The 17079-nt window shown below is 41.3% G+C and overlaps 1 protein-coding gene across 11 annotated transcripts in view; it reads left to right on the top strand.

Annotated features, from left to right (window-relative positions):
* The first annotated feature begins 4670 nt into the window (after window positions 1-4670).
* Ca-beta (Ca2+-channel-protein-beta-subunit) overlaps window positions 4671-17079 on the top strand; it is a 41158-nt gene continuing 28749 nt past the window's right edge. For 4 of the 11 annotated variants that reach the window (XM_066281904.1, XM_066281895.1, XM_066281894.1 and 1 more), the window contains exons 1-2: window positions 4673-5174; window positions 11237-11389. In XM_066281904.1, the coding sequence (XP_066138001.1) occupies window positions 5106-5174; window positions 11237-11389 (222 nt within the window). In that variant the 5' untranslated portion in view covers window positions 4673-5105. Of the gene's footprint in view, window positions 5175-11236; window positions 11390-11783; window positions 11939-13253; window positions 13273-17079 lie in introns of those variants that run through there. The other 7 variants (XM_066281888.1, XM_066281887.1, XM_066281889.1 and 4 more) reach the window with 6 other exon arrangements.

The following is a 17079-nucleotide window of genomic DNA, read 5'->3' as shown; positions in this document are numbered from 1 at the left end:
TATTCTATAAAGTTAGCGCATAGCAAAAACTGGCACGGGGTCATCTCTGAAGAGCGCGCAGTCCATTAGGACTTGACGAAAAAATATGTGAAAAAGTGTGGGAAAATATTATTTATGTATGAGTATTTTCCTTGATATAGATTTGGTCTCGTATTAATTTTCTTTAGCGCAACTTTTTTATTTCCTTGCCCAATTCTGTGCGATTGACCGAAAACCGGTGGTCAATCGGTAAATCCTTTTCGTGCACTCTCCTAATTTATCTATATCTTTTTACAGTCACCTCAGCTGAGTCGATGATACATTGGACATTTTTGTCGTTATGTTATTTAGTTAGATCTTCAAGTTTCAATTTTTCTATCGTCTTCTCGATAGTTGCCCGTTGTACGCGGTTGGTGGGACAACTTAGTTTTGCTTTCGAAATTGTCTCGTAAATTTCAAAAAAGAAAAAAAATGTTCGAGTTTTGAGGAACGTTTAAGTTATGGAAATTTCGAGAATTTCAAGATTTTTTTTTTTTTGAGAGATTTTTAGAACACTAAAGATTTAAGAAAATTATTAAAAAAAAAAAAAACATTCAATGCCAGTTCTATGTATGAGCTTTTTTTTATATAGTTCCAATCCTGTGTGTCCCACTTCAGCCCGATAGTTCTACTCATATGGGCAATTATATACGTGTACATATATCGTACCAAATACCTGAAAACTGCCACGAATGATTAAGTAATAAAAAGATTAGGTAGACTTGTTAACTCCAAATTTCTTCGGTAATCTCTAGTTTATTGTGTGTCGCGCTACCTGTTCGATGCCGAGCATACCGCTTTGTGACGTCATTCCGCGCGAAGAGAGTTTTACCCTTTCACGTGAATTTTTGTTCCTTCGGGAGTTTTCCGATAGATCAATTTATTCGACTTTTGCGAAATCTATTTTTAAATAATACGTTATTTATTTATATAAAATAATAATTATGTATACTATTTATATGTTCGTCCGTGGCCATTTCTAAAAATTTCACGTTTCAACGATATAAAAGTTTTAATTAGTTTGCTTGTTGGGCTCTGTGCCCTTACCTTTCCCAATTCCTTGGGAATTCAGAACACCCCAATCTGGTCTCAATGTAACATTCTTCTATCGTAAGGGCCCAGACGGTTAGGTACTACTCTTTTGATAACCCCAATTACGTCGTATTTAAATACACCTCCATTAGTCCACTTGTCGGAATTTCAAATCAAACTCAAAGATTGTTTACGTGAATCGAATTCAAAGCAAAATATTCCTTAAGAAACAACGTTTTAATGGCCAATATATTAGTGTCCCGACAATAAAACGAAGGAACTAACCAATTGGTTACTGTAAGCGAAGGTACGCAAATATTCCAGTTAGCAAGGCTATCGGGACGTTAATTTATTGACCCTAAGGGTTCCATTATTGAAAGTACGCTTTAGAAGAACAGCCTCAATTGCCCCGTACCTTCGAATATCCGGAAGTCACCCAATTTGATCTGGCAAAGTTTATTAGGCATTTACTAATTTTTATGTTGAAATTGCCACCATAAAACCCTCTTCCCTTCCTTGGCCTCGATGTTTTATCCTCTTTCCCTTCCTTACCTCGTGGTTATACATTCTGTTTTCTTGCCGTGCACAAATGCCTCCGTTGTTTCTTGCTCCATTTCTCCATTGCTCCCGTCTAATATTCAGTCGCATTACTTAAGACGACAAGACAGCACCTTTTATTTTTTTCGAAAATATCAGAGACCTCGTTTTAAAGGGCAATCTTTCACGGCGAGGAATAAAATGGCCGTAACTGAAGGCGTGGTCTGGAGGCATAAAAACCAAATTTACTTTTTTACTTCGCATTACAATAAAAGGGATATTGATTACGCTAGATGAGATTTTTATTATTTTATGGTGCCATAAAAAATCATTCCAAAATGGCGTTCAGTGCTTTTTTATTACCATTAGGAAACGAATCCCATTTTGCTTTACCTGGAAGATGGTAATGCGCGTCCCAAAGACGTACATTTAAGTGGCCAACACATTCATTTTTTTTTTTTTTCGGAGGGAGGGAGTGATAGGGTCATAAAGCACATTTGGGGCCGCACACTTACAAAAGGGCCATTTCTCACATTACAACGTAGTAAAAAAGGGGAAATAAATAATTAGGATAAATGCTAAATTGGACGTTTCAATTTCAACTAATAATCCTGCGTCGTGTAATATAATAGAAACGGACATGGTCAAAGTGTTTTTCCATGATCAAAAACCTGGGAAACAAAGGCGTAATTTCTGTCACGTTCACTGCCTCGATCAAATGGGCCAGATTAGAGTGTTAACCGAAATTACAGGTAATTATCCGCCATTTTATTGTTAGTAAGTTGTGGTACTTCGGGGTATCTTCAAAATTTTTTCGTGCAGGACTTCGGTGATTCCTATCAAAACGTGGAATCGCTTTTCCTTTCTCACTTTAACCACCTGCCATTCAAATTCAAAAAGCCGTTTTCACATTTATATGCCGTCAAATATAAGCTATACATCTTTATGGAACAATATGCCGACATTTCGCCAGAAATCCTGTTTTTACTTTCCTTTTGTATCGAACCTTTTAATAATAGAAAACACTTCGCAATATCGACGTGCGTACACGAGCCTCCCACCTTTCTCTGGAAAGGGCCTTTGTAGGTTTTCGGGCATTGGATAAGCGGGCCGGAAAATTTATTTGGTCTTTGGCTCGGCGATAATGGGATCATGGATTTTATTTATTAACCAATCGATTATATATAATCCCAAGATATCCTTTAGGGATCCGAAATCCTGACATTTGACCTAGAAGATCTGCGGGTAAGGTAATAAGGCTCTAGGTGGATATCTATTATTTAGTGTCCGCAGAATTAATCGTCGAATTTAATTCGCTTCGGATTAGCCTTGAATGAGTGACGTAATTGGATTTGATCGATGAAACCCTAAGCATTGATCTTCTAAGATTTCCATGGTAGGTATGTAATGCTTGAGGGAACAAATATATTAGTATTCCACAATGGCGGATTTGAACGCGAACGCAGGAATACAAAAGTAAACTATCAAAGATCAATAAAAGGCATTTAGAGCTCCCGAGGAAAGAAAAAACTTCCGGTGAATGCCAAGTGAACCACATGAGTTATCGTTGAGTTACTCGATTTGAATTGGTAATGAAATTGGGAAAAAACAAAATTTGCTCTGATTTATGTTCGAATTATATGAAGCAAAAGAAAACTTAAAATTTACGAGTGAGTTTTGGCCAAAGCAAGGAAAAGAAATTTTTCGTTATTTGCCAGGGAAGCCATTAGATTCGAGCGGGAAAATGAATTGCTCTCTTGTTTTCGTTCTCGACAAAAGAAGGGAAACTTGTATTTTACGCTTATGCGGCTGTTTTTGTCTAAACTTGGTGCCTTTTGTAGGAGGAACGGGTATTAAATAATTCCGAAGCCTCGCTCCTTTGAGTTTCGTTTTCCGTTCGGAAATTCATTTCGAGAGATCGTAAAAATTGACATTATGGATTGTTTGAAAAATGGCCGAAGACGCTGAATTTTACACCAATTCCAGCGAGATATTACCAACGAAAAATTGCAAGACATCAAAAGCGTACTCTCCTTCTCCTCTTTTCCTTCGAAATAAACGTAATAAGAGCCATTTTTAGAGTCATCGTCGTCATCTTTCTTGGCTTGCTGCAGCAGTCAGAAAAAAAAAGCAAAATCGTAACTGGGCTTGACGTCACTGATTTCTTCTCAATTTGAGCAATTTGGTTATGTACTTCTCCTTATTGTTCCTCTTTCTCTCTCTCTCTCTCTCTCTCTCTCTCTCTCTGTTAATGTTACCATCATCAAACCAGATCAAATAGCGACGATGATAGATGCTTCCTCTTTCGCTTCCCCCATTCTTCTGGGTCTTGTTTCGTGTCCGTCGCCCCATAGGTCCTTTTCTACCTTTCCAAATTAAAACGGCAGTTGTTGTACACCTTTCGGACACCAAAAGAGCATCGAAATCCAGGTTATTTCAACGCGGTTTGCTTCGCATTGTCCTCTGCGACGTCGACAACTCATGGTGCCGCACTAAACCAAAAACACCGAGGTCAATTTACTACTTCCAACTTCTAAGTGTCGATACTTCCCGCCCCAGAACTTCAGCTCTCTCCAATTACTTTAGCTGTGTGCCATTTAGTCTGAGCATTAATATCGTCAAGTTTAATCAGATAACATATATCCCTTTCCGACGAACGAAAGAAATATTTCCTTCCCCGGCAAACTTCCAAGGAATTGAACAAATACAGCAACGTATACAAAAAGACCCCTAAAATACAAGGAAAGCAAATTCGCCCTGTCATGTCCTATTGGCTGAATGGAAAAAATGTTTCCATTGCCGAGCACTGCCAGCTTATGTGGCGCCTGAATAGAGCCATAGCTCATTCTGCAAAAATAAACTGACTTCTATCTTCTAGATGTAGGCCGAAAAAACACACTTTTAACAAGGTCATCGAAATTCCGTCTCTCTCCTAGGCACGTTCGATGCACGTTTCCCCTCTCCGTTCATTATACAGGGAAACTGGGCTAGCTGGTTTGTTCCCTAAAATCGATGTTTAGACGCCTCTGACGTCAGGCGCCGCGACGTCCTGCGGAATTTTGCGAAAAAGGGCGAACGTCCAGGTGGTGCTCCTGATTGACGTTTGTTCATATGTGAACAGTGTTTATTCTGGCTTAAATAAATATATTAATAATCGCATCAAGGCCCGGTTAAACCCGCAGACATTGATCGAATTAAGTGATTTGTGCCCCTTATCGATGTGTGCGTTTGCTCCAGTTTCGCACAAACGCGATATAGAGCATAGAGTGTTTGTGCCCGGTGTTTCGTGTACATAAAAATTATGCTGCATGCGATATGACTCTGCAATTTAGACCCTAGGGGAAGAAGCCACATAGAAACCTTAAGATGACCTAGTCGGTGGTCTGAACTCAATCAAAATTCCATGTTGTGTCTGTGCGAATCCCAATGTGAACCGAACTAGATGTGCGATATCAGAGACGAATTTACATAGATAATGGTTTCGGGACCAATATGAGGTGCCATGGTCTGAAAAGACCATGACATCGAGGTTGCCCTTCGCTACTATCGACGAGCAGGAAACGTACTCCTCACACCTTGGGGTACCGGTAAGTTTCGAGATATTTCCTGTAATTCTTATGTAAGCTGACAAATGTAGGTCAGGAGGGGGCGACAAAAATAAGAGCAGCTATCAGAACGCTGACCCAACATTTCTCACTTGTCTAGTTCATTTGGCCCCTTTCTTTAATGAAATTTTTGCTGATCTCGATATCTTCACAATCACCTTCGACAAAATGAGCGTTCAAAATTGTTTTGCTTACTAATTCCCAACACCTGCTTAATATTGATATAACCCGATGCATGTGGTTTTAAGTTCCGCTATGCATATAGTAAACGACAATTAGGGTATCTACGAATGTGATTGTTTAGACTGTCCGAGGTGTTTCGTAATAAGCAAAAAAGGCAACGTGAAACTTCTTGTTAAAATTCGGCGTAATTTTTCTTATTGAGTCACTAGGAACCTTAATAAGGTGCCTACGTGCGGCTATTTCATCACCTGATATGTATGAGCTTACGCCGGCAAAATAATGCTAAGTATTTGAGTCTAGCAGCTTTCCATTAAGAGATTTCGAAGGCCAATCCACGAAATAACGCACGCTAGGTACGTGCGAGTACCCGCGACAAAGCCTCGTCCTCAACGGCGGGCACTTTTCACCGATTCCGAGATATTCACTACAGCCATTTTCGATTTGGGACCGGGGAGACCGTGGAAGATTTCACCTGGTTCGCGTCCAATTTTTTCCCGGACTTATTGAAAATTGCTGCACATTGCTGGAAAATTTACAAGTGACTCCGATTATTTATGATATTTTAGCCAACGTACTCCAGTTTTCGTGGACTAGAGCCGTTAACAAACACTTTCACCGAAGCAGCTCCGGATTCTCCCGATTATCGGCTCCCCCTTTCGCGCTAAAGCGTAACTTCGATGTGGTACCAGTGGTACCAGCTCTTTTTGCAGGAACGCTCCCGAAAGCCTTGGGTGGTTTTGGGTGAGCAGAAGTATCGCTCGATCGATTAAACATCTCAAAAATGCCGTTCATCCTGGGGAAAAATACGGAACATTTTTCAACTCTCACAATCGGAGCCAATAGACAATGCAACAACAAAAAGGTCACTAAAATATCTAAAATTAAATCTTTTTCTACCTGCGCGAAGTAAAACTTTTTTAGCTTCATTAATTTAATGTAAGAAGGTTCCATTGGAGAATAAACTGCTCACATTTATCATGATTTTGGGACAAGGGCTACAATTATATAGCAGATTTCATAGACCAGGATAACGAACATTGTTACAGGGACGGAGTCAGTTATTTTCGGACTTTTCGACGTTATCCACAAACCGCATCAAATATCATCGGAGAATTTTCCTCGTTTCCCTGTCGACTAGTCGAAATATCGATGGCAAGTTTGCTTCTGGTGTCGGGTCCCGAAGCTAGGTCGAAAATGTAAGGGCGCCACGACCGGCCCTGTTCCTATAAGGGATTCAGGTCTGGACAGAGGGTGTTAGAGGGTATTGTAAGCAGATTTAACATTTTAGATGCAAGGTGGTTGAAATGAATCGACCACTCCCATGAAAATTGGACCTGATGCTTTGTTCATTGCATCACAGCGGGGCGGTGGTTTGAAGACAACAGGTAACGAAAGTCAGTTGTGGTTGTCTTCAAAACTTAACCAAAGACGTGATTATTAGAGCGTGCACATCTTTGAGGGGCAGCTCCGTTGTCAACGGGGACTCAATAAGAAGAGGATCCGGTCGTTGAATTTCGTAAAAATGAAATACGAAGTACGAGGTATTTTTTTTTGCTTGGTTTATAAGGCGGACATTTGTATGCCGGCCAGGACACAATCCTCGATACAGTCGTAACCCGATCCTCCATAATTTAATACAAAAGCTGCCTTGCAATAAACTCTAATCTTTGGCAGTTATTGGGGGTTATGCAAGATCGAAAAACGCGCTATAAAGGGATATTTGAAAATGCCCCTTATTGGTCAAGATGCGTGGGAGATCTTGCTTATATTCTTCTTTTATGAAATCTGTCGTTTTTGTTTTAATGCCAACTCTCCTGTCTCCTAACGTTTTATGCATAAAAGGGCCTCTGGAAATGGGAAAAGTCCTGGAAGTGTGCGCCGCCGATTTCTTTTCCAGATTTATTGCGATGTTTTATTTAAAAGCTTCGAGTGGAACGTTTGGTGAAGATATGGACGTTGAATTGGTGGATCATTTTGAAGTTACACGTCGCAGGAATTAGATGGTGGCAGGTTTCATGCCCCCCCCCCCCGTTTTCGTTGGTTAATTCCTTCGATTCGAGCCACGAGATTTCGTTTCAGGGTGCCAACACGAAGCCTAACCCATGGAACGTCAGTATTATCTCGTATCATATAAAAAAGTCATGCGAAGTTAATCCCTAAGGGTAATAGAAGAGAAACCTTTACACAATCCAACGTAATATTTAAATCCGCCCCAGTGCACCTTTTGTGTAAAAGAACTGAATTAGAAGCAGGGTGCCACATACTTTATGGGGGTGCCTTCGCCCTCATAGTGTAGGTACCTGCACTTGCATAACTCTAATGCCTTTCTTGGTAGGGGTACTGTTATGCATTGGCGTAGCAACGACATGAGTTTTCGGCGTTTCGAGAAACGTCTCGGCGGCTCTTGCACGTGGTTTAACGGTGCCTTTTTGCATTAGAAACAGGCCAAATGTGAATTTTGTCGAAGACATAGCAGTAGACGTTCTAGCGCACGTCTAGTTCATCCCGTGTTGAATTTCGCGTCCATGGACCAGCAAGGGTGTGGGCGAAAGGTCCCGCCGAGGAACAGTGCAGCTGACGCTGCAGTAACCAGGGTGGTCCTCCGGGAAGTCCCTCGATCGGCTGCGGGAAAAGCATAATTTGGAAAAATCTGAAAATGCGGGGATATACTTAGGTTGTTTGGGGGACGCGCGTTAAAAATATTTTCAAGATGGCGGCCCTTCCGGTTATACCGGAAGCAGATGTCGACTCGCTTATTTTAAACGGAACGCCCTATATTTCATTGCATTTCTGGACTTTACGATGAATTCTGAACACCTTTTATATGGAACGTTTTACGCTTACTCTTAACCGTTCTGGAGATATTTATGCTTGAAGATGAAATTTGACAGCTGCAGTCGTCGGTTCATTTGGTGATATTATGAAAGGGGAAAGTTATATCGCCGCGATTTTTCGAGGAATTGCTGATAAGGCACAACTTCGTTTTTTTTTCGAATGGGAACCCCCATTCTTCTTGACGCCATCTTGTCACCCTTGAAGAATAACTGTCACGTAGCGTTTTAGTACCTGAATCAACAGTTCCGATTTAAAAAACAATCTTCATACTATAATACTTTGATAGATTCCATACTGGAAGGGACATAGGCCATGGAAAACCAATGGTCAGTGATAAAGTTTCTATGGTAACGTTTACCAACTTTTGACAGTTTGTTAATTAAGTTACTAATTATGGCAAGACCAAATTTGTCATACGAAGATGAAAGATCGAAACGGCAGATTTTACAGGTATTAAGACGCAAAGTGACAGTCATTTAACACAATGGCGTTAAGAAATATGGGGGTTTCTATTCGAAAAAAACAAGTTTTTCGTGATTCGCGATTATCAACTTTAGGAATTATTTGCGACCACTCTGTATGTTATTTCGCGAATTTTGCCGCCTACGCGGCTAAGGTTCCGATTTATTAGCAATTCCTCGAAAAAACGCAGCGATACGACTTTGCCCTTTCATAATGTCACCAAATGAACCGACGACTGCAGCTGTCAAATTTCATCTTTAAGCGCAAGTATCTCAGGAACGGTTGAGAATAAGCGTAAAACGCTTCATATAAAAGGTGTTCATAGCTCATCGTAGAGTCCAAAAATGCAATGAACTATAGGGCGTTCCGTTTAAAATAAGCGAGTCGACATCTGCTTCCGGTGTGACCGGAAGTGCCGCCATCTTGAAAATATTTTTAACGCGTGTCCCCGACGACTCAGGTACACCCTCCCATGTTCGGAGTTTCGCAAATTATGGTTTGCCCGCCACCGATCGAGGGACTTCCCGGAGGACCACCCGGTATATATATATTTTTTTGTTATGGTGATTACTTCGCTCTATTGATAGCGTTCAACTTCGACAGTTGCGACAATGAATGAACGTTTTAAATAACAATTTTTTTTCGATTTTATTGGCGAAATATCGTTTGCGCGCGTCGAAAGCACCGTTGCAAGATAATGGAACGCAGAAGTAGGGAAAAATAGGACAAGTGGAGTGAGCCTCACTGTCCCCCTCGCCAAGGGGGTAACTGCTGTTTCAATTTGTTGAGATATTTTGGAATTTTTGGGTATTATTCTCACATATTTCGTTAAACGGTCAGTTCATAAAGATCGAAGTGACAATTTGTAGAGAAGTTTGAAAGAAAATAGATGTCCAAAGGGTGTCCTGGCCTTGGTGTATATATATATATATATATAACGAATTAAGCCTTTATATTGTAATAAGCTTTATCCATTACGCCAATTGCACACTTTGAACATACACAAATCAGACACGCAACTCGCAAATGTACCATAAATATTAATAAACCCACATTACTAATATCCATGCAATTGCTTTCCAAGAACCATTAATTTTATTACTACCGCACTGCTGTTATTATGACGAGGGGATAGGAACCAATTTGTTCATTTTTAGACCAAATTCCATATGTTGTTTTCGAAATTTAATAACATTCGCGCTTCTTTGGTTGCCATTAGATCGAATGGTCGGGGACCATGAAGCTCATCCACTACATTTGCTGCCGCTGTTTTATTTTACGGCCGCGGGAACTTGATTGGGCTTGAGCTGATGTAATTCGGTATCGGAGATGACACTTTTCCTTGAATTTGTTCCAGATGACCTACACAATTCTGAGAATAAGTTTCTGATAGACGGGGTGTCTTAAACAGTAGGTAATCGACAATAGTCGAAACTTGGCGGACGAGAAAAATCTGCGGGCAGGTAAAATTGAATAACTTCACGTTGCTTGGGCGATGAAAAGGGCTTTAACGACAAGTCTGAGAGGTCTTAAATCATATATGGGCACGTAAAGCAAAAGAAAAAAGTCTGGAAAAAAGTTTTAGGGGCCAAGGGAGAGGTGAGGCTGGCAGTTGGTGTTTAAAAGGGCGTTTTACGCGTCGGGCGCGATATGACTTGATCGAACTTCTGTTCGTTGGAATTTATATGAGAAAATGTGTCAGACACTTTGCGGTGCGGCAAACTTTTCGTCTTTTTGCGGGAAAATCTTACGGGGGAATTCAGCATTTTCCTCTCGGCATTATACTCTTGGTATATTAGAAACTTCAAAGCTGTACGAAACTATGTCGTTGCTAAAGAAAGTCGAAATTGTTTATGTATGTAGGACTGGAGGTATAAAGCACCTCGCCTTTCACGCAGAAGAAAAGAAGAGGGATCACCTCGCAAAACGCTGGCTGATGGTTAACAATGCCTTGACGTTTATTAGTAAAATGGACCAATTTTTGCCCATTGGGAGAAAACAAAGAGAAACCTTGAGACTCCCAAAAGCTAGAATACATATACCTGGACTAATTCGGTTACAAAAAATATGTTAATGATCCGTTTAACCGGAGGAATAATTCAACAATACCCGCTAGAATTCAAGGAAGGAACGGTTATTTAGAGCTCCTGATTCAGCGGTTCTCCACTTTTATCTTTATTGGCGAATTCTTCAGTTAACAACGTTCAAACGATTTTTAACAGAAACTGTGATTTGGTTCAATTCGACGATGATAAAAAGTTTTTTTTATCTGTCATGATCAATTTAAATTTCAAACAAACACCGTTGATTATAGGTTTGCTTAGACCCGTCTCTTTTCTATATGCCCAGACGTTTCGTGCTCACCTAAACTGTTTCCGAACAAACTTTTATTACCTTTAATGCTAGACACCCAGCTTGGTATCTATGATTATAGCCGAAATTCAAATTAAGCGGTCTTGTAGCCAGTTGGGTAATTATTGAAATTAAAGTCGTTTCTCGGAACCAACGGTCTTAGCACCAATTCATTTTTCTTGTGTCTGTACTCAGAGATCTGTTCGTTTCAGGGTTTGCCAGTGATCGAGGATAACGAGGTACTGGGAGCGTCTGGAGGGGCTGTCTCAGGGACACTTAACACTGGACGGGGGAAGAATCGCACTAGGAAGTCTGGAACGTCTGCAGGTAGTCTCAGCGATAGCTCGTCCAGTGTCAAAAGACAGGTAAATGCTTTTAGCTAAGGAATGGGGCACGAACCTCGTTTCCTGGAGAAAATCCAGTAGAAGTAAAATCGGTTGCGCAAACTCAAAAACGAACTTCATTTCAAAATCAAGTTTTTTTCCTGTAGTTCTTCCTCCTCGACTGCCTATTATTATTATCTTCCCGTCGTGCGTGTCCTCCTTCTCCTCCTCCTCCTCCTCTTGGCGACTCAATTTTTTCTCCCGATATCTGACTTAAACTTTAGCTCCGCTTCTTGCACACCTTCTACCTCTTTCTCTTCCCTCGTCTCTAGACGCTTTCACACTTCAGTTTCGGAGACTCACAAAAAACGCAATCACTGTGTGCTGCTGATAAGACAGATTCGACATCGATTGATTCGAGGGGTTTCAGTGTTCGCCTAAATTTTACCTCTAGACTGGCCCATTTGGCGTAGTGCGAAATCGTCGTCCAAAATGAACAGCAGTAAAATTAGTGCAAGTTTTGTATCGCTCAAAAACTGGATAATTGAGAGCGAACTTGGCGTTTCCGATACGGAATCAGATGTGCAGACTGTAAGTTAACTAACATGTAGTTTCGCAATGTCTGGAAATCCGGAAGGTTTTGGCAAACATGCTGGCACCTCAAACGACGTCAAAGCGGCGGTACGACTTGGGAGTGGGTGGGAAATTGACCTAACCTGGAGTACCTTGTTCTCGAGCCGATTCGAAGCGAGAAAATTTGATAAGCTGAGATGACCGTTGCAAAACGTACGCAAAGATTCGACATCTCGTGGGGCCAAAGCGCACATACACACACGCACAAACATGAGTTAATTGGATCGTAAGTCTATTCAATGTCAACCTTTAATGGTTTCGGGCCGAATCACCTGAGAATCGAATTAGCCCCGGGTTTAAAAGCTCGCCCCATTCATGGATGATTCTCCGCGAGCTAAAAATGTTCTTCCAGGCCCTTCGAATGGAAGTTTACCAGGTTTTCATAAATATCGCACCATTCCAGGTTCATTTGTGAAAACAGGATATTAGTTTAGCATGTGTACAAAATATCGTATGTCATCCAAAGCAAAAAGGCTCCTTATACGATGGATATTAACTTCGGCAGGTCACTTTTCAAACGTTATTCAGATTAATGTCCCAGTTGACCTATTATGCTTGCAAAAGACCGGACTGCATTGCAGATGCCACTGACATTAATGATGCAGTTTAAATTTGAATTTCGGTGAAATACCTAGATATAAATATTAATTATTAAATTGTGATTGGGGGGGTTCCTGTGAAAGTCGCGTTAAGCATGACTTTGACGTGGACTTCGAGCTCTTTCAGTCGCCTCGGCCTCGCTCGTCAATCAAAGGCCTTGCCATTTCCGCCGAAGACAAAATTTATGCTCATCTGCTCCCTTTTACCACCGTCAAATGACCGATGTCTTGTAATGGGTCCATGCATCTCATTAGTTTTATTATTTGAAGGAAATGCCGTCCTGTGTGAGAGAAGAGCTCCGAGTTTATTTTAAAAGCTCTCATTAAATTTCCTGCATATGTTTACATCTCTAATGCTATTTTTACTGGACGGTCGGATTTAAGGCTTACGGTTTTCACATCGAGGCAGGACACACTGAGAGAACCCCGCTCGCACCGAAACCAATCACGGCGCCGCAGGGAGCAAAGTGTCCGCGACAAAATCAAGTTCAGCTCCGTGGCAGTTTCACATATACTGCCACGAGAAATCGTATGAAAGGAAGGCTGATCAGGCCCGAATTTGAGGAATTTCTCGCAGTGTATCAGCCATACGTGAGACGGGCAATAACCATATCTAAATGACTGGTAAAAGAATTTATAACAAACAAGTTTTGGTACTTGTGTGAGCCTAATGCGGTTTTATGATCCGGTGAGGTAAGAGATTTTATTTCAGATATACATACCTACCTACCTGTAGAATACACAATTACAAACAATTTGAATTAAAAATTACCGATGGAATGTTAAGTAGTTTTTCTTGTTTCTTTTTCGGGTCGCCTTCTAATATTTCGAATCAATTGTCAGTGGTAATGAGGGTACTTAAATCTCGGCTTGAGTTACCACGTTATTAAGGTCTGCCACGGTACGGTCCGTGTCGTTATTTCCTCCTTCGACTGTTACATGGGCGGTAATCGGAGGCCTTGGTCGCAACGCGGAACCCCTCAAGGAATGGTACCTTCCCGAAGGCTTCCGAGAGGACGTTTTTGGCGTGACTTTCGAAAAATGCGAGATATCTGGTGGTCCCTCGAGGGACCTTAAAAAATAACAAATCGAGTTCGCAACTATGGCCGCTCGAGTGGCCGTTTCTAAGGGGGCGAACAGGATTCCGTGTGAAGTGGACGTTCGCGTGAATATTTCTTCATCCGTACATTTGTCCCTGCGGGTGAAAAACGAAGACGCTTGCGGCCATCGATGCCGCCCACCTCAAGACGTCCGTGGGCCGATCGCGCGACTTGGGACGCCCTGTACGCAGTAGCCTGCGGTTCCTCATGTCGAACGATTTTTAAGTGAAGATAAATAAAAGTGCTGCCACAACGAAAACTAAGCTAAAAGTACTAACAACGGAACATTTTAATTTACACAAAGTAAGGAAAAAAGCTAATAAAGATAAATCTCCGGCAATAATTACGAAAAATACGTTTAGCCCATCATCATCAACATGTGGCAATTAACGTTTCCTTTTTATAAGCCGTATTTCAGGTAATAAGAATTTCGGCAATAAATTAACAATTCAAAGGCCTCATAAACGGGTTTCAGCTTTATGTGAAATATAAAAATGCTTGCATTCGGAATGGTACAATAATTTTCGGTATTTCCTTTCGTGATCTACACAATTTGGAATTTTCGATTTCTAGTAGACAACCTCCGTTGAGCAATAACTCATCCGCGTTCGATAGGTGCGCGACTACGAACCGCGAATAACCATCCGTGCAAATTGCCCGCCCCGACGTGAGCGTCGCAGGTAGAAGAAGTAAGTAGGTACCGAAGATTTCTAATAACATTGCCCATCTAGGTGGTCTTGGACCATGAGCGAGTGAGCCAAAATTACGTAAAACTAACGACAATCAGCCCTGTTAGCTTGTGGGTTTACCTTGGGCGCCACAAAACGCAGGGTCGCCAAAGTCCGGCGATGGGTCGAAAACGACATTTTTTCATCCTCTGCGGCAAATTTTATGGATGTGAATAATAAGACCGGAATTCCACGAATAAGAAAACTTTACTACCTCAGTAATTTCGAATAATTAACGCCGTGATTTACGAATAATGCCAAATGGCTTTGCCAATTTTTTGCCGACGAAAACGTTTATTGGTAGGTGGATAATAATTATTTTGAAGATGAATATTATGCTTATTAGTTGGCATAAATTCTTTTCTAGTGACTTTTCAATAGAAGAGAATGAACCGGGCAATAAATCTCGGTTTGAAACGCCTTCGGTGCCCGAAACGTTGTCGTTTCCCATGGTTTTCGGGCATTAATAATTACGACATTATTGAACGTTGCCGAGAGACAATAATTTAAGCTACTTTCACCGAGAACATGGAATATTCGACATTGTGCCTTTATCGAAATTCTTTTTTATTTTGTGTATCTAATATTCGTTGTGCAACACAGGCGGTTCGGCCGTAAGGTTCCCTGGCGGGTCAGCGAAAGGGACGTTTACGTCTTAAGGAAGTTGCCGAGGGATTTTGGTTAAACGTCGAAGAAGTCGTGGCTACGGTGGAAGATAAGAAAAAACATCACCCGAAGTGCTTTGGGATCGTTAAGTGAAGAGGTAATGATGATAGTTCTTACGCAGTACCGGCCTTAAGTGGGGCGAGGTTGGACAATAGCCCGGGGCGGCGATTTTTCTTTCGGTTAGGGGGCGGCGATTCGAAGCTTCGCTCAGAGCGTTGTTGAGGCCGGCCCTGCGAGCAGGACAGCCCGACGTTTTGAAATTCTCCAATTTCGGTATTGCCCCTGCCTTAATTGCTGTTTTAAGTATGATAATCACCGTATAAGCAGCAATTAATACCGATTCGCCCTGAAATCACTTATTTAAACTAGCATCGTAGTGTGAGTCGGTATTCTGCCCATAAGCTCTGCCGCTGATTTTCGTCGACGAGCTTGTGGCACCGTAAGGTGATATTTGATCGCTTTTTCAACAGAGAACTCTTTCATTCCGTCAGATAAGTACTCTATCCCGTTATCACAACGTGAACGAACAAATACATATCAGAGTGAAACGAACCTAACTCTTGGTGCTGTAACCTTTAAAGCATATGGCCGCTTCCGATTTATTTGCCAACGAATAAGTTACAGCATGGTAAGCACAAAGTAATTCTTTTCATTTATTGAAGCAGAAGTTATTGAGCCTTCTTCGGAACAGATATTTGTAAAGATTCCTTCGGGTGATTGCGAGTGGCGTAGAGACTCAGACCATTGATCAGGCGTCCCGTGGCTCAAGCATTGACTGTGGTAACACCGTTGCACTTTGACTCAGGAGGTATCTGCTGACATTGGCGTCAGGAACGTCCAGTACATTCAGAAATCCGGGTCTCGAGAGAGCCCTGGCCCACGGTAGATTTGCCACTATTTTCGAGTCCCCAAGTTGACCCGTGAGCAAATAATCCACAACGAAAGTAAGCGCTCCCAGAGAATTGTGTGTAAAAACGTTTCGATCCGTGCGTAACGATATTACGTAACGATGTTCAGCTGGGACGGGCCGATGGGTTATAGTTAACTCTTCCTGTTTATGATTCTGTAATTTTTCACGTTCGGCCATCTGAGATTTTTAACAGCCTTTGTTGCATTTTTGATCTTGCCCTCTTGCCGGCTCACACGCCAAATCGGTTTTTCTCACGATATTTATTATTGTTTATACAAGTAAGAGCATGCGTTCCTGAATTAGTTACGAAACATCACTTTGCGGATATTTCAACTAGTAATTAGCGGGCAAATTACTTGATATTCACACGTGATTCATCAGCTTTTGCCAAAAAAACATTATCATTAATTTAACTCTTGCCTTTACTTTTCCGTTTCGCGTCTTTATACCTGCTAATGAAGAAGTGAACTCAACACCCTAATTACTGACCCATTCTTAGTTCCGATTCCAAAATTACACCCAAAAGTTCGGCTTAAACTCTGACTCGTTATAAATATCTCAGCAACCATCTCAAATCTCCATTTTAAGCCTTAATCGCCTTTGCAGAAAATTATTCATCCACATAACGCATCTAATTTAAAAGAAATTAATAAAAGCCTTTTTATCAAGGTCATCCATCCTCGTGGTACAGACCTTTGTTTAATGGTGATTTGGGTCTTTGAGGCTGTTTAACCGCACCACAAGTGAAATATTCGGGGTTCTCGGAACTGGTGCTCTTAAAAATCGTTAAATAAAGGATCAAATAATGAATTCTATGGTGCAGTTGAACGAACAAAAGGGAACAAAAAATATTGCATTGCTCTTTAATGAACGTTAACTCCTACGGTTTAGATGAGATCAGGTAGAATGCGAAGGGTAAATTGCCACTGACACAACAATGAAATGTGTTATGTGCACCCCAGTGGCGTGGCATTTTCTGCCTTAGAAGATTACTTTATCATGCGAACTTCAAAGAAATTATGCTTAGAATCTGGAAACTATCGCACATGTGCACCGAGAGCCTGGAAAGTGCCCACTCAGGTGTGATGAAGGATTA

Source organism: Euwallacea fornicatus, chromosome 5 (genome assembly GCF_040115645.1).
Source record: "Euwallacea fornicatus isolate EFF26 chromosome 5, ASM4011564v1, whole genome shotgun sequence".
Classification (NCBI taxonomy): domain Eukaryota; kingdom Metazoa; phylum Arthropoda; class Insecta; order Coleoptera; family Curculionidae; genus Euwallacea; species Euwallacea fornicatus.
The sequence above is the reverse complement of the archived record's forward strand: the minus strand, read 5'-3'. Positions and strand labels throughout refer to the sequence as shown.